Source organism: Culex pipiens, chromosome 3, assembly GCF_016801865.2.
Source record: "Culex pipiens pallens isolate TS chromosome 3, TS_CPP_V2, whole genome shotgun sequence".
NCBI classification, from domain to species: domain Eukaryota; kingdom Metazoa; phylum Arthropoda; class Insecta; order Diptera; family Culicidae; genus Culex; species Culex pipiens.
Genome location: NC_068939.1, coordinates 131,572,021 through 131,594,429, shown reverse-complemented (window position 1 = coordinate 131,594,429; position 22,409 = coordinate 131,572,021). Strand labels below are relative to the sequence as shown.

General features: G+C 35.1%; 1 protein-coding gene across 4 annotated transcripts in view; it reads left to right on the top strand.

Annotated features, from left to right (window-relative positions):
• LOC120420958 (galactokinase-like) overlaps positions 1-22,409 on the top strand; it is a 99,305-nt gene that overhangs the window by 46,877 nt on the left and 30,019 nt on the right. Inside the window, exons 1-2 of one of the 4 annotated variants that reach the window (XM_039584090.2) lie at positions 11,941-12,501; positions 22,030-22,213. The exons of 1 other annotated variant lie outside the window; for it this stretch is intronic. In XM_039584090.2, coding sequence (XP_039440024.1) covers positions 12,482-12,501; positions 22,030-22,213 — 204 coding nt within the window. In that variant the 5' untranslated portion in view covers positions 11,941-12,481. Of the gene's footprint in view, positions 1-11,929; positions 12,502-22,029; positions 22,214-22,409 lie in introns of those variants that run through there. 2 more of the 4 variants (XM_039584091.2, XM_039584093.2) reach the window with 2 other exon arrangements.

Here is a 22,409-nt window from a genome sequence, read left to right as displayed (position 1 = left end):
TGTTTAAAATGGTTAGAACTATGGGATAATTTTGACCAATTTCGCCAGTGTCATTATTTTGGCCATGAAATGGGGTCCTTAAGCTAAAATTATTCTAAAAAGTTGAAATTTTGAAAGTTGATTTTTTTAATTATTTGATATACCCCCTCAGGGAATTTGCTAAAATTGGCTAGAACTATGGGATAATTTTGACCAATTTCTTCGGGATCATTATTTTGGCCATGAAATGGGGTCCTTAAGTTAAAATTATTCTGAAAAGTTGAAATTTTGAAATTTGATTTTTTTAATTATTTGATATACCCCCTAAGGGACTTTGTTAAAATTGGCTAGAACTATGGGATAATTTTGACCAATTTCTTCGGGATCATTATTTTGGCCATGAATGGGGTCTTTAAGCTAAAATTATTCTAAAAAAGTTGAAATTTTGAAAGTTGATTTTTTTAATTATTTGATATACCCCCTCAGGGACTTTGCTAAAATTGGCTAGAACTATGGGATAATTTTGACCAATTTCGTCGGGGTCATTATTTTGGCCATGAAATGGGGTCCTTAAGCTAAAATTATTCTAAAAAGTTGAAATTTTGAAAGTTGATTTTTTTAATTATTTGATATACCCCCTAAGGGATTTTACTAAAATTGGCTAGAACTATGAAATAATTTTGACCAATTTCATCGGGGTCATTTATTTCACCATGAAATGGGGTTTCAAGCTAAAATTAATCCGATAAATTAACTTTTGAGAGTTCTTTTTTTTTAATTTTGTTATATTCCCTAACGGAATTGATTTATTTATTGAGAATTTTTGAAGTGTGAATAACAAAAACTGTTATTATTTTCACAGAGCCAGGAAGTCGGAGCTGACGGTGAAGTTCGAGCTGGAGTGTGACCTCGGAGACTGCATCGGATGCATCTAATTTTCAGCAACTTTTACTTGTAGTCGGAATCTGTGAAGTCGGGTATTTTTGGAGAGCTGAAGTCGTCGTTGACGTCATATCCTGCATCCAGAGTCGGAGTTGTCTTCAAAGTATGGATTCAAAGTCGCTTGGAGGTACCCGACTCTGCAGCCCTGACTAGTACAGAGGAGTTATGGCAACTGCAGGTTTATTTGCAAATTACAAATAAACCAAAACAATAACTTTTTTTGTTATGGAGACATACCAGTTCAATAACATTTTTTGTTATTATGCTGCCCCACCTCTCCGCACAAAATAACAAATCTTGTTATTCCTTCATGATTCCTTCTGTGTTATTGGTTTGTTATTGCAATAAGAACATAATAACAGTTTAAGTTATTCTTCGAACAAATCTTTGTTATTGATTTTTGTTATTTTAACAACTAATCCGATCATCCCAATAACATACTTCGATCTTCTCACAATATCAAAAACTGACCTTCCCAAGTTATTTCCGTCTGCTCGGGAATCCTATCTAATCTAATCTAATCTAATCAGACCCTAGCGCAGCCAATCTTTCGAAGGGATCCTGGAGAGTGCCTTAGGTTAGATGACGCCTAGCACTCTTCTTGTCATTTATTAACATTTGTAGTGCGCCATTGCATCGGAATGCATTGAAACATCACAAGCGTTAAACCGGCCAGGCCTACTGCGTAAAGCCGTATCGCAGAGATGACTCGTAATTGGGTTGAGTTTGAGCACTGAGTGTTCGAACAACAACACAATTCTGAATCGACAGGGGAGGAAGAAGCGTGGGGACACACCACCATACGCTCCGAGATTTTGGTTGTATTCGTTGGGAGCACCATGCTAAGAAGGTTTGGTACTCCGGGACCCTCTGGGATGGGACATTGTATTTCCACGAATGCCCGGCACACTATTTGCCGTGGTTATAGCGCCACAACTCGCTCTCTGTAACAGTATTCCTAATTCCAGTCCACTCTCACCAAGTCGTCATGGCCTAGTGGTTAGCATTTTTGCAGATGGGAATCGAACCCAGAACCATTCGCTTACAAAGCGAACACCGTAACCAGTCAGCCACGGCCGCTCCCTTTCCGTCTGCTCGGGAATCCTATAACAAAAAAATCATAACGACGAATAACAAACCTTGTTATAAATAACATTAAATGTTATTGGCCTAGTATTTTCAAATATCAAAAAATGTTATTCCCAAGTTATTTCCGTCTGCTCGGGTTTCTTTACTTGTGATGAAAATGGAGTACAAGTTTACATGAATTTAAAGGATCATTAAAACTTCAGTAAACTATCTAGTCAAACAATAATTAAAATTCTTAAAAGTATTTGTTGCCTTAAAACTTTCAAAAGAGCAAAGCATAACTTTAATCAATTTATATTTTTCGAATTCACGTCATTTCTTCACCGGCGTTTTTGCCGAATATCTGTTTGCTCAATGCTAGATGCAAATCTTCAAATCTTCAAATCTTCAAAATTTCAAATCTTCAAATCTTCAAATCTACAAATCTTTAAATCTTCAAATCTTCAAATCTTCAAATCTTCAAATCTTCAAATCTTCAAATCTTCAAATCTTCAAATCTTCAAATCTTCAAATCTTCAAATCTTCAAATCTTCAAATCTTCAAATCTTCAAATCTTCAAATCTTCAAATCTTCAAATCTTCAAATCTTCAAATCTTCAAATCTTCAAATCTTCAAATCTTCAAATCTTCAAATCTTCAAATCTTCAAATCTTCAAATCTTCAAATCTTCAAATCTTCAAATCTTCAAATCTTCAAAACTTCAAATCTTCAAATCTTCAAATCTTCAAATCTTCAAATCTTTAAATCTTCAAATCTTCAAATCTTCAAATCTTCAAATCTTCAAATCTTCAAATCTTCAAATCTTCAAATCTTCAAATCTTCAAATCTTCAAATCTTCAAATCTTCAAATCTTCAAATCTTCAAATCTTCAAATCTTCAAATCTTCAATTCTTCAAATCTTCAAATCTTCAAATCTTCAAATCTTCAAATCTTCAAATCTTCAAATCTTCAAATCTTCAAATCTTCAAATCTTCAAATCTTCAAATCTTCAAATCTTCAAATCTTCAAATCTTCAAATCTTCAAATCTTCAAATCTTCAAATTTTCAAATCTTCAAATCTTCAAATCTTCAAATCTTCAAATCTTCATATTTTCAAATCTTCAAATCTTCAGAAAAAATCACATCAGAAAAAATTTAAATCAAAATTGCACTTTTTGTGTACCGTCATCAGGGGTGACATTGGGTCTTTGTGGGTGAAATTGGGTCATACAAATTTCAGCATTTTTGTTTGACCCAAACTCACCCCCCCAGATGATAGTACGATTGAGTTAGAATCCTTTCAGAACTGTTAAGTTATTCATTTTACGGAAAATTATGCCAATACCCTCCCGTGAAATAATTGCCCTCTCGCATAATTGAGCTGATGGGTAAAACCGCAATTGTCCAATTGTTCCCACTTTCGAGCTGGAAACGCTTACAGGCCTCAGAAATGATTGCTCCCCCATTTGCCTCATTATAAAGGATTTTATTTGCAAATAAAATAACACACAGCACAAAGCGGCGGCTTTTCTATTGTGCGGGGAAAGTGGCTTTTCTTCCGTTTTGCGTAAACAAGAGCCGTTCAGTGGGGAAAATTGGGAGCGCGCTTGATTTTTTTCCATCCATTTTTTCAACGGCACGAACGGCATAATGGCAGTATTAAAATTCCCTTGACAACCAATAATTCCAACAAAAAAAAAGGTTTCCTGGCGTGAATGTTTGGGAAATGTAATTTTCGAGGAAGTTGAACACGTAAATGCTACAATTGATTGAATAGCAGTGATTTTATGGAACATCAGACAATCAAACTTATGGTTCGTTTAGATAAAGTTCGCACAACAAAAAAAGAATTCATAATATTTTACTGATTAAGCGATTTATTTCAAGTCAACAAAAAACTTTGCTTATTAATTTTTATCAATCGTCTTTAGACAACTTTAAAAACACATATATACTTAGTATACTTTGTTGCTCGTTTGACTTATAGTCATCTATAAAAAAGATTTTTTGTTTCAACTTGTTTTAAAAAATTTCACCTTTCCTCAGGTTTTGCAATTTATAATCTCTCTTTCTTTTTGTTCAAAAAAGACATAAGTTTGCAATTAAAATTTAAAACTTATTCTAGAGATTTTGTTAAAGCTCCTCTAAAGGGAGCGTTCTTTTATTACGTAACGCAGTGGGGAGGGGGAGGGGGGAGAAAAAGGCCCTGTTAAGACAATTTTTTTTTGAAATTTGTGTGGAAATTTTGTTACGCTCCAAAGCAAAATAGCTATACCGTCCAGACTCGATTGTTCGAAGGCCTTGGCAAAATTTCACTTCGGATAGACGAATCACAAAAAAAAATTGTTGTTGTCTTTTTTCTGATTTTTGAGCTCAAGGATGACCTCTTAACTACTCTAAACTGATTTAGAATTTTTTAAACTATGATGGCGGCCAAAATTGCGGTGATGAAATATTGAAAAAATGCTTTTTGTAATTTATTATGCAATAAACTATTTAAATATGATCAAAATTGGGTCGCAGAACTTGAATTTGATGTTAAAAGTAATAAAATAAAAATATACGACAAAAAAATGTTTTGGCCATGATTCAAATATCCGAAGTCCAATTCAAACCTTTGGATAATCGAAACTTCGGATAATCCAGGCTTTGGATAATCGAGTCTGGACTGTATGGGATCTTTTTAAAAACACCTTAATTTTACAAAATATTTCGAAATTCATGATGAATTCGAATAGCATCAAACTGTTATACTACGCCAAGCTGACTAAATCTTGGCTTAAACACCAAAACGATAAACGGGAAAAAGAGAAATGGAATCTAAAAAAAAAAACTGATGCTGTCAGCTTAAAAACACTCGCTGTGTGCACTGCAAGTAGTCTACTGTTAGGCTTAATATATGGGAACTGGAACGCAGCAGTGAGTTAAATAGGGGAGCTTACCATGTTTAATCAATATATGTTCTGCTTTACCCAAAATGCGCGGGGTGAGACGGCCACCCGTGTGGGGTAAGACGGTCAGTGCTATAAATTAACTTGATAACTTCGCTAAATCCAACCTCAAAATCTGAATGATTAGTTGAGCAGACTTCTCTGGACATCATATCTATAAATTATTGAAAAAATCACGTTTCAAATGTGATGAAAAATGCTGTTCAGCAAATTTTATATTTTGGGTTAGTAAATTTCATGTTATTGCGACCACACTTCATGAAAATCTGCGTATTTTCACAACAACAAAACAAATTATGTAAACAAAATTATATTAGCGATTTTTATGGAAAGTTTGAAAGGATTTTTGCTGTTATAAAGTAAGGACAATTGTCGAAACGGTAGTTAACAGCATTTTAATTAAAAATGCATAGTTTTATTGAAAATTCTTTTCTTTATCTACAAATAATCAAAAAGCCATAAAAAAAAAATTACAAATTACGGGTGGCCGTCTTAAGGTTCTGGAAGGCATCATTCCCGATCGGCCATTTGGCTTCCATGTTTGTGTTAGAAAAACATTCAAATCTTGATTCATAAGTTTTCAATCAAAAAATGGGTTTCTTTGTGTTGTTTGTAGAAGCATTTTACATATAGTGATTATTTTTTCATTTCAATTTACTATTTCTGGACCCTGAATTCAGAACCATCATTGACAGTAATTGCCCCAAAAGTGATAGACACCATCTACCACCCCAAAAGTGATAGACACCATCTACAACTCCAAATAACTTATTTAAAAAAACATTTTTTGCAAATAGCTCATCGCATTTTTGAAACTTTTCCGAGGGACATAATAATCGGAAAACTTCAATTTAACATGAAAAAATATTTAATGATAGGAATACATATTGTTACTTAACAAAAATGCCTAAGTTGTTATTCAAGAAAATTACATCCAGTTAGAAGTTGAAAAATTATTTGTTTATTTTGAGCTATTTTTATACTATTTCATACAATAGGTTTGTGTTTTTTCACGGCAAAAATATTGAAATTTCGCGGCACGCCAATCACCATACATCGGAATTTCACGGCAATTTCACGGCACTCCAAAGACTGTTTGAAATAAATTAAAAATGTGTTATTTCAAAATATTTGTGAACAAGAAAAAAAACTGTATAACGTTGAGGTAACCCAAAACCAGTTTTCACCAGTTGAATTAACGATTCAGCTATCCAAGTTTGACTGAGATTTTGAAAAATTAAGCACATTCTTTACACAATATTTACCCAATGTAAAATATGTAAAATATAACAAAAATGAAGGAAAATTTGAGTATTTTAGGAAAGCTTTTGAAATAATACCGCCATCAGGGGTGACATTGGGTTTGGGGGTGAGATTAAACCAAACAAAAAAGTTGAAATTTGTATGACCCAATCTCACCCCCCAGACCCAGTGTTACCCCTGATGACGGTATCTAGAAAATTATTTAATCATGATTCGCATTTTAACTATCCATGAAAATTTTGTAATGTGATTGACATCGAAAATCAAAATTTAAATAAGTTTGCTCCTCAACTTAATAAAATTTTTATTATTAATTTATTTATAATAAATTTTCTCAAATTTCGCGGCATTTTATTGCTTTGGTCAAATTTCACGAATTAAAAGGCATTTTGTGTTATGGCTCAAAAGTAGTATTTTTGTATACCGTCAGTGGGGGTGACTATGGGTCAAAAAACGATACACCTCTCGTAATTTCTTAATAACAAAAACAATTTATATAACATCTTTTATCGTAGAATTAATCTTAGATAGTTTACTAAAATTTTCCCAAAATATGGTGTAATTTGATGGACTCTACCTTAAATGGCAATCGTTTGAAAATTGACCCAATCTCACCCCTTAGAGGGGGTGAAATGAAACTAAAATGATGCTCAAATACAAAGATATGGTCAAATGAAACTAAAATGATGCTCAAATACAAAGATATGGTCAAAACAAGTCATCCAACAGTGTTTCTTGTTCGAGGGAATCGTATTGACATGCTAAAATGTTTGAAGAAGAGATTGTCAAACATTTGGGTACTTTATGAACAATTCCAACAAAAAATTTAAAAAGTTGATTTTTTGAGAGGTCATTTTTGGCCAAAACGTACCTCAATTTTAGACAGCTTAAGATGTCCCTTGCACAACCTTTTTAACAGAATTTAGTTTCATTGAGAAGTACCTAAGAAATGGTAAAATCCGTAAAAAACTACTTTGACCCAATCTCACCCCCCAGACCCAATGACGGAATTAAATAAAAATTGAAAGCTTATTATTTACTCTAAACTAATTTTTACGATTGTTATTGTTAATAAAGTTATCGTAATATGTACTCTTTGTTGTCATCTACGAACAAGTTGAATTTATAAAGTTATCGTAATATGTACTCTTTGTTGTCATCTACGAACAAGTTTAATTTATAACGGCCACCATTGCTAGTACCAACCACTAGTGTCTTCCTTTTAACTACAAGGACTTCGCCACCCTGGGCTCCAAAGTGTGTTTGAGTACGGCGTGGAGCGGCGGCGCCGGATACCCATATTTACACTTAGAATTCCAGTGCGCCCGCCGCGGGATTCGAACCAGCAACCTCTGGATTGTAAGTCCAGTGCGCAGTCCGATGGATCCACACGGGTGGGTCTCTTCACATGAGCAACTGAGTATAAAATACTTAATATTATTATCTCAAACTGATAACAGATAAGCGCATTGTTTTACAAACATCAAGTAGTACACCTTTAACTGAAGCAATCTCTTTTGAGCCGCCCCACATTCAAGCAAAATTGTAAAAAGAGAGAGAAACGTTTATTTGTTCTGCATTATTGCTTTCTCACTGCTCACGAAACTGGACACACACACACACACACACTGCAAGCTAAGCAAAATTTCTCGGACAAACGATACGCTTGTTCTTCGTTATCACCGTGAAGGCCACCCAAAAGAAGAGTAAGTGTGTGCGCGCGTGCTGCGCCGAGTGCCGTACAGTAAAGAATGGTGGATTACTTTCGAGACGACCTCCGCACACACTGCCGATGATCGTGCATTCGCGCGTAGCTTCAGCGAGCCATCCGTCGTTGTTATTTCACACTTGTGCGCGACTCAGAATTGGGGGAAAGTCAGGGTTCAACTTTTGTAAAATAATACTTTTGTATTTTTTAGGAAATTCTCCGTTATCTCACACGAAATCAAAAAAAGTTGACCCGACCCTTCTTAGATGTCCGTGAAACTTTGCTCTGAGGGGTAATTTTGGTTCCTTTTTACGAATCCGAGGTCCATTTTTTTATATCTCGTGACGGAGGAGTGGCACGACACCTTTTAATTTTTTGGATTATTACAAAGACGCGTTTTTCAGTGCTTTGTTGCTCAGAAAAAACTCAGAACCGTGAGGAAAAAGGAATATGATCTCAAAGGGGTTTGCATTAATACGAGTTATTTTTGTTATTCAATATCACCAAAAATTAATAATAAGAATACTCCCCCATTCAATTTATATATTTTGCATTTCCCGTAAAAATACCGGCTTTTCCTGCATCACATGATATAAACATATTAATAAGACCCCTTCGACCTACCATCACGTATGTATAAAATGGTCAGTTTTCATGGGAAATATAATATATTGATCTAAAACATTGAAAATGCCTTAAAATTTCCCGGTATTGCCCCTTCAGATCATAGCTACGGATCCCACAAAAAAAATTCTGTATTTATATTAATCATTTTTCACTGAATACATGTTTATGTTAAATAAAAAACTATTTTTTTTGCTTAATTTTTTTCAGTTTAAGAAATTTTGCTACCAAAACCGATACCATAATCGTGTAAGCGATTAGATTTTCGGTCATATTTTGGGTTTCTATGTAAAAATTCATAGAAACACAAAATATTACCACAAGTCGGTATTTGGAGACTTAGGCTCAATTCTGATAGCAGATTCAGATTCAGCGGGCAAAATTACATGGAAAAGCATAAAGTTGGACAATCTTCGAATTTCGTTACGGTGGTTCCATACACTTTTCCCTTGAAATTTTATTATTTTCTAATGAAGATATCCTGAGTTTAAAGTAAAATACCTCTGAAATTTTTTCAACGTTTGTAGTGAACGTTTTCGGATGCAACCTGGCGTTTAAAATTTGGCTTGCACTGTTTCGAGATATTCAAGTTTCAAAATTGCATCGGGGGTTGGCCTGGCTGAATGGTTACGCTGTTCGCTTTGTAAGCGGAAGGTTTTGGGTTCGATTTCCACTGCTCCTATCGAGAAATTATGGAAAGAAGGAATTCTGAACACTTGAATATAAACGAAAAGTTCATTAGCTCGCGGCGGGGTTCGATCCCCCGTCCTTTGGGTATGCAAATAAAAATGCTAACCACCAGACCATCAAAGCTAAGTTGACCAGAAGGATTAAGAATGCTATAAGAATCCAAGAAACTTGATTGGAATCTGTGAACCTAATAACAGGTCAAATGCAATTTTGAGCATGAGCCTAATAACAGGTCAAATGCAATTTTGAATGCAAAGTTGAATTCAAGAACTATACTGGTTGCATACTCGTTAGGCGAATATTGAACTTTCAACACGACCAGAATTGACCACACACAAAAAAAGCTTGGTGAACCGAATTGGAAAGCTTTGAATCTAAGAACATACAAAGAATTAGGGACTTAAAAATAACTTTGACCGGCCACATCACTTACCACGGTGAATCCTGGCTTCACACCCATCTTACTAACACCCTCAAACCTCACGTGATACTTTGTCGAAGACGCAGCCAAATTAGCGGTCTTCATCACTCAAGTATCGGACTAAAATTCCTATCCACTTCACATTTGAACATTTGACATTTGAAAGTTGCGAAGTGGTGATGATTGGTTCCTACTCTTCATCTGTGGTCCAGGGAGCAATATTTGGAGGTCCTGGTCAAAAACGAAGTAGCAACTACGGGTAGTCACCAATGCTATATTCAAATTTGAAAATTGCATCTTTTCTAGCTTTTGAAACTTAAGTTCAAATTTACTTTAAGGAAACGATATTTTTTTTTCAGAGCTCTAAAAGTCCCGAACATCATTTTTCTTTTAAACTTGACCCTGCATTGCTACGTTCAAAAAACTATTTTTTGAAGGTTTTCTCAGATGCTTTCTCTAAATCTGGTGTCTTTGGCAAAGTTGCCTGGATTGTCAAGCCCAACAACTTTTTTGATGACAAAAATATTCCTGAAAAGTTGGATTTTCAAAAACTCTCTAATCATAAACCACCTTAATTTTCAACCAAGCCAAAAGTTTCCCTTTCCCATTTGCAGCAACTCTTCTGCAGACACCAAAGCTTCAAAACTGCAACATTTTTCGGGAAATCAATTTTCCACTTGATTTTGTGATCTGGACCACTGTGTCATTGTATGAATATTTTGAATGTAGTTTGTTCGTCTCTCTTAGGTTATTTATTAGCTTCCGTAAAACCAATCTTATTTTTTGAGAAAATTTTTAGGAAGCCTTCCAATCTTTTCTAAAAAGGGAATGACTTGTACAAATAGAATAAACCTTTTTTAACAAAATAAATCACTTTCAAGTGGATATTTCTTGAAAACGGTGCACTTTATCCAAAAGCTCTTTCAAGTGATTTTTGATTTACAGTTTAATTCTTTATTTAAAAAAGGAGTAATTAAAAAACAAATATTTCAGAAGTTTTCATAAAATTATTAAAAAATGAAATTACTGTCAAACGAATTTCAACAATTTGTAGCACAAAACATGGCATTTTGGCTACACTTAATTTGTTTGTTAATTGTTAGAGAAATTTAATAAAAAAAGAACAATTCTTTTAAAAATGTTCAACTATTTTTAACCTACAGTTTGATCGGTAAGAAAAATTGTTCTCAAGAAAATGATTGTTAAATATTTTAATTGCATTTTTCTATGGACAGCTGCCAAAATTTTAGGAAGATTTTCATGTACCTACGGACTCATGATGCAAAATGTTTATTAAGTAGAAAGTAAAGTGCCTACCCGGGAAGACGGTAATAAAAAAAATCATGCCATTTCAATAACAAATACTGTTAAAATAACAAAAAGTGTTATGGAATATTCTTGCAAAATCCATTTTTGTATAAGAGTTTACACCGAAGCTCGAAAAAAAGGGGGAATTTATATGGAAGTTCCCCCTCTTTCTCGAGCTTGGGAGTTTAGGTGTTAATAACAGTTTATGTTATCATATCAAAATTTGTTATTGGTCTGATATTGATTGAAAGCCAAAATAACTTTGCAATAACAGCTTTTGGTATATAAAAGTAACTCAAACTGTTATTGGGATGATCGGATTAGTTGTTAAAATAACAAAGATTTGTTCGAAAACTAACTCAAAATGTTATTATTCTGTTGTTACAATAACAATCCAATAACAAAAAATCATAACGGTGAATAACAAAACTTGTAATAAATAACATAAAAAGTTGTTGGCCTAGTATTTTCAAATAGCAAAAAATGTTATTCCCACGTTATTTCCGTTTGCTCGGGTATGCAGTAGAACTCACAAATCTCACAAATTAACAAGCAAATTTAAAATGCTAAAATAAATAAGTTGTGTTGAGTCTTACAGCCTTGAACATTAATAATTGTGCTTCAAAATTTTTATTAAATAAATTTTTAATAAATACACAATTCAATTGATTTTAAATTCGATTTCAACACTCAAATTTCCTTTCAAACTTCATCCCTGCTTCCAGTTCGGATGTTCAGTACAGTGTGTACATATGCAAAAGACGGACGACGTCGCGTCGTCGGGGGAAGTTCTCGTCCATCATCACCACCATCACTTGTACAATCAATGTGTTTGTGTGTGTGCGTCTGTGTGTGCTCGCTGGCTTATGGCATAAATGGAACGAACGCGTCTGATAATACGTTATGACTGCGCGGCCGTTCCCGTTCGCGAGGGAGAAGAGCCGGGCTCTGCTGTTGTTGTTGTTTGTTTTTTGTTGTTAAATTTTATATTTCACAGAACTTTAGTGCTGCAATAGACGTGTGACCGGCCAGGCGGGAATGACCGTTGGGCTTAGCCATTTTTTGTCGTTTTGAACACTTTTTATTTATATAAAAAATCGTAATCCCTTGCGCGAACATATATTTTTTTCTACAAAAACAATAACGAACATAACGTCAACAAATACGGCGAAAAATAAACAACGAAAATAATCAAGTATATGCAAAAATCGACACTTGTGTTCGTGAAAATGTGAATGTGTGTGTGTGTTCGCCGAGTTCAGTAATTAATTTTTCCGCTAAAAGCTCCAGCCTTTTCACGTGAAAAAACATATTTGCACCTAGAAAGCCGGACCAGCACACGTGGAAATTGTTTGAAAACAATTTGGAGTTTTTAATTAAGTGCTCGCGTGTGGGTGGGTGTGTGTATGTGTGTGCGTTCCTGTTTGAACACAAGTTGGAAGCTGAAAATTTATTAAATTTTCTGGTGATTCACAAAAGGCTTCAATTTCGCAGCCAACAAATTGTGTAGCATTTGATTACCCGGAATATGGAGTTCGAAATTGTACAGTAAGTTTTGATCGAGTTAATTGACCGGGTTGAGTTATGCTGGTATGGTTGTGGGTGCTGGAATTTGTTGCAATCTGATGGATGAAACCATTTCAATGATGTATTTCATTTGTCCGGGAATTTCAGGGAAATTTTAAATTTATTGGAAATTGTTCTAATCTTGATTCCATTAAACATTTTGCAACAAAAATGTTTATGTATGATTCTGTTAAAAATTTTGCAACACAAATGTATAGGAGAGGAACATAAATAGTCTTAAATGTTATGGATATTTTTTGGTTTTTCTGAACAGGCACACGATTTTGAACCAAACTGCATCATTACCCAAAAGTGATGAAAATGCTTATGGGAAATTTATGCGAGCTCTGCTCTAATCTGAAAAAAAATAAACTTTGCAATGTTACGAGCAGTAATTTGAATTGTACAAAAAAAGACCTTAGACTTTAGACCTTTTTTCTGTTGAGAATTACTTTATACTATTTTTGTATCACAGTTGTTGTTTAATGAATTAAAGTGACTTTGAACAAAAAGTACATATTCGTCACCACTTTGTACCATAGTTTTTGGATAGTCAGAAACAGAGCTGAAAATGTCAGGGGTCCTGACGCGAAAATCGGCGACGCATACACGATTTTTTCAGATCCATTCACTGAACCGCAAAACCGTGACATAAACAAACCCGACTCAGTCGTGAGTGCCCTAGATCACTGAGCAGCTGCAATGCGAGGCAGTAGTCGACCAACGCTCATTCGATGTTGCACGCACACACATAAAGAAACAAGTTTTTACACAAAAAGTTGGTCTTTATGCGTGGAAATGTAATTTTGAATATAAGAAATGGTTGTTTTAAGTGTTTTGCACAGTCTAGAACCATTCAATTGTATGAAAATAGTCAAAATAGTGTTTAGAGAGGATTTTACGAGTCAGTCATACGACACGAATTGAGTGAGTGTAGCTCATTTTTTCACGTCTCTCATTCTCCAGCAGCCGACCGGCACGAGTCAGGCGGCAGTGGTTTAACGGACACAGTAGGCTTACAGTCAGATTCTAGCAGTGAACTGACATTTTGGTTTGCTTTATGTGTACGCTGGGTTGGAAACATTTTGCAGGCCTGGTCAGAAACATAAATTCAAGCTCCACAACCAAACAATTGCTTGCTAGTAGTTACTTGCTTCGGTTACCAATTTGGGTGAATGCGATTAGGATTTACATTGACTCATAAAGTTAGTATGAAAAACAAATAAATAAATAAATGAATACATGATAGACAATGTGTTTTCCAATAATAAAAACTTTAAAAGACGTTTTTGACGAAATTACAACTCAAAATTTTAAATGTATGTGGCGAGTTTTTGAAATATGTTTGCATTTTTAGGGTTTTTTTTTAACATATTATGAATATTTTTTTGTCGACCAAAAAGTTTCATTTATTGGTTTTGTTTATGTCGCAATATTTTCTGCATTTTAAATGACTGGCTAAAAGTACAACAAGTTGTATTAAATTTAAAGTTGATTTGTTGTTTTAACATCATTAAACAACTTGGCTTCCGTTTTTTCATATATTTCATCCTCTTAAGTCCTTAAAAGTACCAGTTCTCCACAAATTGTTTACTTTAAACCGTAATTTCTCGAAAACTGTTGAACCACTTGATTGATTTTTTTAACGCTGTCCTTATTATGTTATTAAGATTTAAATTTTGTCTTTTAAATTTTAGAACCATTACCGTAAACCGAGGTGCTTTGATAGGATTTCAATTTGTTTTTAGAATATTTTCCAACAGGTAAGGTTTTTCTCAAGATTTTTATTTTTAAAACATGTACTGGGGTAGGCCACACAAAGTCCATGCACTATTTCGGAAAAAAAAGTTTTTTCAATAATGTTTAGAAAAATAGTTACGTTAAAAATTCTTAGTTTAAATTACTGGTGACTTTGATAGTCATAGTTGTTCTTGTTAAAATCATATTTAAGATGTTCAAACTTTATTTGTACGCTAAATTTACCAACACTTAAGTAGCTTTACTTTAGCTTACTAAGTGTATAAGCTATTTAGCAAAATACATATAAATTTTAGGCAAAATTGTTAAAAAGTCGGAATTTTGCCTGAAATTTGTTAACACTAGTTTTGTTTATAAAATTATTGATTTATATTGCATTTTATACTAAATTTGAAGCACGAATCACAAGTTTTCACATTTTATATGAAATTTGTTCAACTGAAATTGCCTATAAATTTGGAGATTTTTTTAAATAGTGTTTCAAAAACACATATTATTTATTATTTACAAACTTTTTAAATCTTCTCCTAGTGGAAAATTGTCCAAAGAATCCGAAAATGCATTCCGTTTTCCGGTTAAAAATCATGTTCATTGAGAAAATCATGACACTTTGAGAAGTTTAAAATAATGACTTTCATCAACATTTGTTAACTATAGTTAACTAACTTTTTAAACTTGTCAAAATTTTCTGAAAAGTTCTTCTTGAGGTACTTTGAACACTTCTCTACCACGGTCAGTATGTTTCTAAACCATTCCTTACGTATTTTAATTGCAAACCTATCAAAGTCACCCCGTTTTACGGTACTTGAAATTTATTTTTTTCTGCAACAAAATTAAAAATATTGTAGAAACAAAAACTGTTGTTTATAAGCTATTTGAAGAAATCACATAACTAAATTTATTGTGTTGTGGCACCCAAGGTTTTTTGAAAATTAAGATTTTGGGAAAAAGGCGACAAACTTAAAGAAAAGTATTTTTTTTAAAATTCATCGCAATTTTGCAAATTATTCACAGCAGCTGAAATGTATTGATGTCAAATGCAGTTTGTTATGTTACTCATTGAAAAAATTTGAAATTAGGGCTTATTATTTTTAATCCTGTGTTTTTTTATTTTTGGAAATTTCGAAAATTTGTTCTTAATGAATTTCGATAATAATTTTTAGATGCAATTTTGAAATCAACACTGAATTTACGTGTTTTTTATGATTTATATCATTATTAATACACGTTTTAAGGTAAAAATATCAATTTTGATCAATTCTACGTAGGCTAAAAAATGAAAAGCACGATTGCAAAATATATTTTCAAAATGCTGAGAAAGTTTCCTTATATTTTGAAACAGAGTTGATGTGACTGTTAAGTTTAATGTTTTTAAAAGATTTTTCCCACTGTCACGTAATTAGTTTAATTTTTTTTAAATGGCGTTATCGTGAAAATAAAAATAAGTATATTTATAGATTTTCAGCTCTTTTAGATAAAAATCTATATTTTTCTTACATTTTAAAAGAGCAAAAACGCTGTTATAGACATTTTCAAATGTTTAGCCGGTATCTGAATTTTATTTTCCGGATTTTTTAAGAGAATAAAATTTAACAAATGTTTCATTTTTAACATTGATAATGGAACAAATAGTTTCCTATGTATTGTCAGTTGAAAAACGAGTGTTAATTAGGTGACACTGAGAAAAAAACTGCAACTGGAAGTTCGATCAACAAAGACCTAAAACGAAAAATTGTAAAAAAAACTTGGGTCATAGATTTTTGTTGTTTCATGGGTGGGAATATGCCCCCTTTTCAATATTAGATGAAATTATGAAGGAAAAATTAAAAATTATTTTAAAAAAAATGGCAAAAATAAGGAATTTTTGATTTTTTTTATTCTTTTAAATTAAATATTGCGTATTTTATAAAAAAAATGAAATTCAACTTTTATTTTGCATCTTAGAATTAATTTTAAAAACTTGAACGACCATACATTTAGGGTGGGTCATTTTTTTCGAAAGTGCTCGGATCCGGCTGAAATAAAGACCATCTTGTAGAGGGTACCCATAGGGACTCTCACACCAAGTTTGAGCCCATTTGGCTGAAAACTGGCTTGTCGCTCGGGGGTTAAAGTTTACATGGAAATTACTATGGAAAACGCGTGCTTTAGCTCCAAACGCTCCTACAAGCTAAGCGACAAACTTTAGTCCACACTTACACTAGGTAGCCGTGTCGGGGGTGGTCCAAGGAACATTTTTCTCTAAGGGTTCATGGTCATCCGTTCAACCCTGAGCTTGCGCAAAGCCGAAACATCCGGCGACGGCGGAATTCTTCGAAATCTCAGTTTTAACGGTCAACGCATGCTACAAACTATGACAGAAGCATCGTTTGATTGAATGGAAAACGCGACGCCAAACGTCAACTCACTGTTTGAAAGCCAATGTGAGGGTTTGCTTTTTGGTTTGCGCTTTTCCAACAAAGTGTTTTTTTCTTGAAAAAAAAAATGGTTTTCAATAGGTAAGTTGAAAATAATCATGGCCTCCGAACCCGAGTTCGTCGTAGAGCGGGTCGTTGCGAAGAGAACCCGGCGCTAAAATGTCCAGTTTCAGATCAAGTGGAAGCGTTGCGAGGATTCCGAAAACACCTGGGAACCGGAGAAAAATCTCAACTGCCAGGATCTTCTGGAGAAATCTGCACGCGAGGAGGGCGAGAAGCGGGTCAGCCACGACAAGCGAACATGGATCGGGTCGTAGAAGATGGGGGCCCTCCGGTGATTCCGGCCAAACGAACGAAGGCCAAAAACGGATTCAAAAAGGTTACGTGGCGGAGAAGTTGGAAGGAGTGCCCGAAGAGGACGGCGAACGGACGTTCCTGGTTCGTTGGAAGGGAGTCGACGAGGTGGAACTGGTCCAGTCCATGAGAGCCGTATCATCAACGCGGCCAAGATAAGCGTGCAGTAGAAGTTTAAGTGATACAATGTTGAAGATGTTCATTAGCCTGTCCCATTTTGAGGTCATGTCGAGGAATTTCAGGTGCTCACTTCTTAAATGATAGATTATGATGTTAGGAACAATGTTTTCTTAGACAAGAAAAAATAATAAAATACTTTCTCGCACCCCCTAGTCGATTTACTGAAAAAAGTCACTTTTTTGAACAAATTTTCTAAAATCGCTTGGAATCAATACAAAAACTGTTTCGATAAGGTGTGTATTATCTTCAAACGATAGGTTTTTGTCCATAGATTAAGATGCACTATCAATATTGGACCAAAATTTAAGTTTTTGGACTCTCCCAGGCGGATTTGTGTCGAAAAAATCGCATTTTTTCGAAACTTTTTTCAGAAATGTTCATTTAATTTAGGGTAGCCTATTTTTCCCAGTGAAACTAATAGATGCAGCTTGTAGGAAATTTCATGGCGAACATTTTTCCCTCTGAGAAAATGCAATTTCGACACTCCAGAGCCGAGATATTTGAGTTTTAGTGAGGAAAAAAGTGCCAATTTTCAAAATTTCTCAGAATTCAGAAGCAAGGCCTACTAATTACACGATATAGCAAGCATATGTCTCAAAGGTCAGGGTATGCTTTTTTATAGTAATTTTGGCCGCTGAATCCGAATCTGAAATCAAATTTCGTGTAAACAGTAATGTTTTGGAGCTACACCCTTTTGGAATGTTATTTGCGTGTTTAAGAGGCAGTTTTTGTAAATATTGCTCGGTTTGTTCTAGAGGTCGTATCGAGGTGCTCCGATTTGGATGAAACTTTCAGCGTTTGTTTGTCTATACATGAGATGAACTCATGCCAAATATGAGCCCTCTACGACAAAGGGAAGTGGGGTAAAACGGGCATTGAAGTTTGAGGTCCAAAAAATATATAAAATCTAAAAATTGCTCGCATTTTAATAAGTCTTTTGAAGCACTTCAAAATGAGCCATAGACATCCAGGATTGGCATTGAAGTTTGAATTTTCCGAGGATTTCGAATATGACAAAAGTGAGACTAAAAAGTGCCGCTATGGATGCAGGACAATAACTAACGTTGTAAAATGTTTGTTATAGAAAAATCGAAAAACTATGAGAAAAACTGCATTGGCCAAAAAGTTATTTCCGTAGGCTTATAGTCTATGAAACTACCAATCTTTTGACCTCTGGGAGTATGGGTGTTGGAGGCTGTGGCAAAAAGATATTGAGGTTTAAAAAAAAACATTTTTAACAGTAAATTGCAAAAGCTATGAAAAAAAGTTAAACAAATCCTGGATGTCTATGGCTCATTTTGAAGTGCTTCAAAAGACCTTTCGAATGCATTTAAGAGAGTTGGAATTGATGAAGTTTTACGGAAATGCGAGCAATTTTAAGATTTTATATATTTTTTGGACCTCAAACTTCAATGCCCGTTTTACCCCACTTCCCTTTGTCGTAGAGGGCTCATATTTGGCATGAGTTCATCTCATGTATAGACAAACAAACGCTGAAAGTTTCATCCAAATCGGAGCACCTCGATACGACCTCTAGAACAAACCGAGCAATATTTACAAAAACTGCCTCTTAAACACGCAAATAACATTCCAAAAGGGTGTAGCTCCAAAACATTACTGTTTACACGAAATTTGATTTCAGATTCGGATTCAGCGGCCAAAATTACTATAAAAAAGCATACCCTGACCTTTGAGACATATGCTTGCTATATCGTGTAATTAGTAGGCCTTGCTTCTGAATTCTGAGAAATTTTGAAAATTGGCACTTTTTTCCTCACTAAAACTCAAATATCTCGGCTCTGGAGTGTCGAAATTGCATTTTCTCAGAGGGAAAAATGTTCGCCATGAAATTTCCTACAAGCTGCATCTATTAGTTTCACTGGGAAAAATAGGCTACCCTAAATTAAATGAACATTTCTGAAAAAAGTTTCGAAAAAATGCGATTTTTTCGACACAAATCCGCCTGGGAGAGTCCAAAAACTTAAATTTTGGTCCAATATTGATAGTGCATCTTAATCTATGGACAAAAACCTATCGTTTGAAGATAATACACACCTTATCGAAACAGTTTTTGTATTGATTCCAAGCGATTTTAGAAAATTTGTTCAAAAAAGTGACTTTTTTCAGTAAATCGACTAGGGGGTGCGAGAAAGTATTTTATTATTTTTTCTTGTCTAAGAAAACATTGTTCCTAACATCATAATCTATCATTTAAGAAGTGAGCACCTGAAATTCCTCGACATGACCTCAAAATGGGACAGGCTAATGAACATCTTCAACATTGTATCACTTAAACTTCTACTGCACGCTTATCTTGGCCGCGTTGATGATACGGCTCTCATGGACTGGACCAGTTCCACCTCGTCGACTCCCTTCCAACGAACCAGGAACGTCCGTTCGCCGTCCTCTTCGGGCACTCCTTCCAACTTCTCCGCCACGTAACCTTTTTGAATCCGTTTTTGGCCTTCGTTCGTTTGGCCGGAATCACCGGAGGGCCCCCATCTTCTACGACCCGATCCATGTTCGCTTGTCGTGGCTGACCCGCTTCTCGCCCTCCTCGCGTGCAGATTTCTCCAGAAGATCCTGGCAGTTGAGATTTTTCTCCGGTTCCCAGGTGTTTTCGGAATCCTCGCAACGCTTCCACTTGATCTGAAACTGGACATTTTAGCGCCGGGTTCTCTTCGCAACGACCCGCTCTACGACGAACTCGGGTTCGGAGGCCATGATAATTTTCAACTTACCTATTGAAAACCATTTTATTTTTCAAGAAAAAAACACTTTGTTGGAAAAGCGCAAACCAAAAGGCAAACCCTCACATTGGCTTTCAAACAGTGAGTTGACGTTTGGCGTCGCGTTTTCCATTCAATCAAACGATGCTTCTGTCATAGTTTGTAGCATGCGTTGACCGTTAAAACTGAGATTTCGAAGAATTCCGCCGTCGCCGGATGTTTCGGCTTTGCGCAAGCTCAGGGTTGAACGGATGACCATGAACCCTTAGAGAAAAATGTTCCTTGGACCACCCCCGACACGGCTACCTAGTGTAAGTGTGGACTAAAGTTTGTCGCTTAGCTTGTAGGAGCGTTTGGAGCTAAAGCACGCGTTTTCCATAGTAATTTCCATGTAAACTTTAACCCCCGAGCGACAAGCCAGTTTTCAGCCAAATGGGCTCAAACTTGGTGTGAGAGTCCCTATGGGTACCCTCTACAAGATGGTCTTTATTTCAGCCGGATCCGAGCACTTTCGAAAAAAATGACCCACCCTACCATACATCCAATATTTGCGTTTTCCGAATAACATCAACATAATTCTAATCTTTTAAATGGATCGTCACTATAGCCCTTAGACCACTGTCTCCTCTTAAGATGTTACGTCATTTGTGTTTTGCTGGCACAGATTTTCTATTCTGGAGGTCCTGTACAGAATGTACAAACAAACTTTTTTTTAAATTTGGTCACTGATGCAAAAAATTGCAAAACTTTGAATGGAAAATCTTGGCAATGATGAAAGTTGTCACGGGACCATCCATAAACCACGTGGACACCTTAGTGGGGGGGGGGGGGGGGTATGGCGATTGTCCACGATCCATATAAAAAAGTTTTTTTTTGTATGGACGATTGTCCACGAGGGGGGGGGGGGTAACAGATTCCCAAAAAAAGTGACCACGTGGTTTATGGATGGTCCCCACCTTTAAAAGCAGCAGTTTTCTATGAAATTTGCCAATTTGACAAATTTTTATTTTTTTTTGATTTGGTTCATACTTTGTGGCGTTCCTCCCTATGACCAAAGAAGCCATGTTTTGCTGATTTAACTTTTTTATTATGAAAATCCTTTTTTTTTAAATATACTTTTCAGGGACAAAAAAAGCAACTGTTGTGCCATTAAGAAGAATGGAATTAAATTGCTGCCAAGTTATGATTGTTTGAGATAAAAAATTTAGTACAAATATTTTTTTTTTACTTAAGATTTTTTAATGTTAAATCATATTTGCAACCGAGAAGTACTTTACTGATTTTTTTTTTGATAAAGTGCACCATTTTCAAGGTTGGTTTAATTTGAACTGAAAAATGTCCGATTTTGTTTTTTTAATAGTGTATATGATTGTCCATTCTGGAAAATATTTTGTTTGAAAAGTTCAGTTCAGTTGTCCATGTCATTGCAATGACATAAAATGGCTTATTTGGTCAAAGAAAATGACCCCACAAAAATTTTAACCAAATCAAAAAGTACAAATAAAATGCTCAAGATAAGATAATTTAAATGACAATACTCATGAACATAGTAAATAAAAAAAAATTAAAACTATCAAGCATAACAATGCATTGTCTTAGTGAAGTTTAAATCATCATTTAAAAATGAGTATGAGTTCGATCAAATTTAGGTCCTTATACATTTTTTTAGTGAGATTTAATTTGGGAAACCACTAAAGCCTTTACATTTAATTTTTAGGGTTTGTTTAGTTAAAAAGAGCTGATCCCGATAAAAGTAACCATTAAACTAGGATGACAACACAAATGGTGTTAGCATTTTATTTCCTTCCGGAAAGCGTACAACACGAAATTACCGTTTATACACGGGGTGACATAAAAGCACTCAATCTAATTCGTTTTTCATTTCTCTCTCACTACCCCACTGACTCTGGCCCGGACGAAAATCTCGTTTCAACACCTGGGTTTGCCAAGTTCCATAAAATTTCACCCATCCCCGCTCTAGTTCCTCACCCTGCCTGATTTGATGCTCTTATTTGCTCGATCCAGACCTAACCATCCTATGTTTGTGTGTGCTTGTGTTTGTGTAATTGCAGAACCAAGGACCAGGGCCCCAAAATGGTCTCCAAAGTAATTAGTTTTGATGAGGTTGTTAAAACATCAATTGAAACATTCCGGGACACGTTCGGGTGCGATCCGGACATTGCCGCCTGTGCGCCCGGCCGGGTCAACTTAATTGGAGAGCACGTGGACTACAACGATGGCTTCGTCCTGCCGATGGTGAGTTGGTTTGTGTGTGTTCTGTTTCCGTACTATAATTTACTGCCCTGTTAGAACCTAGTGCTGTGGTGAAGTGTTTGTGTTTGCAATCAGTTCGATGGAATATGACAATTGGAATACCTAGGTGTGTATGTGTGTATAAGTATACATGTGTTTTTTTGTGCTTTTAGATCAAACACTTTGGAAAATTGCAGTG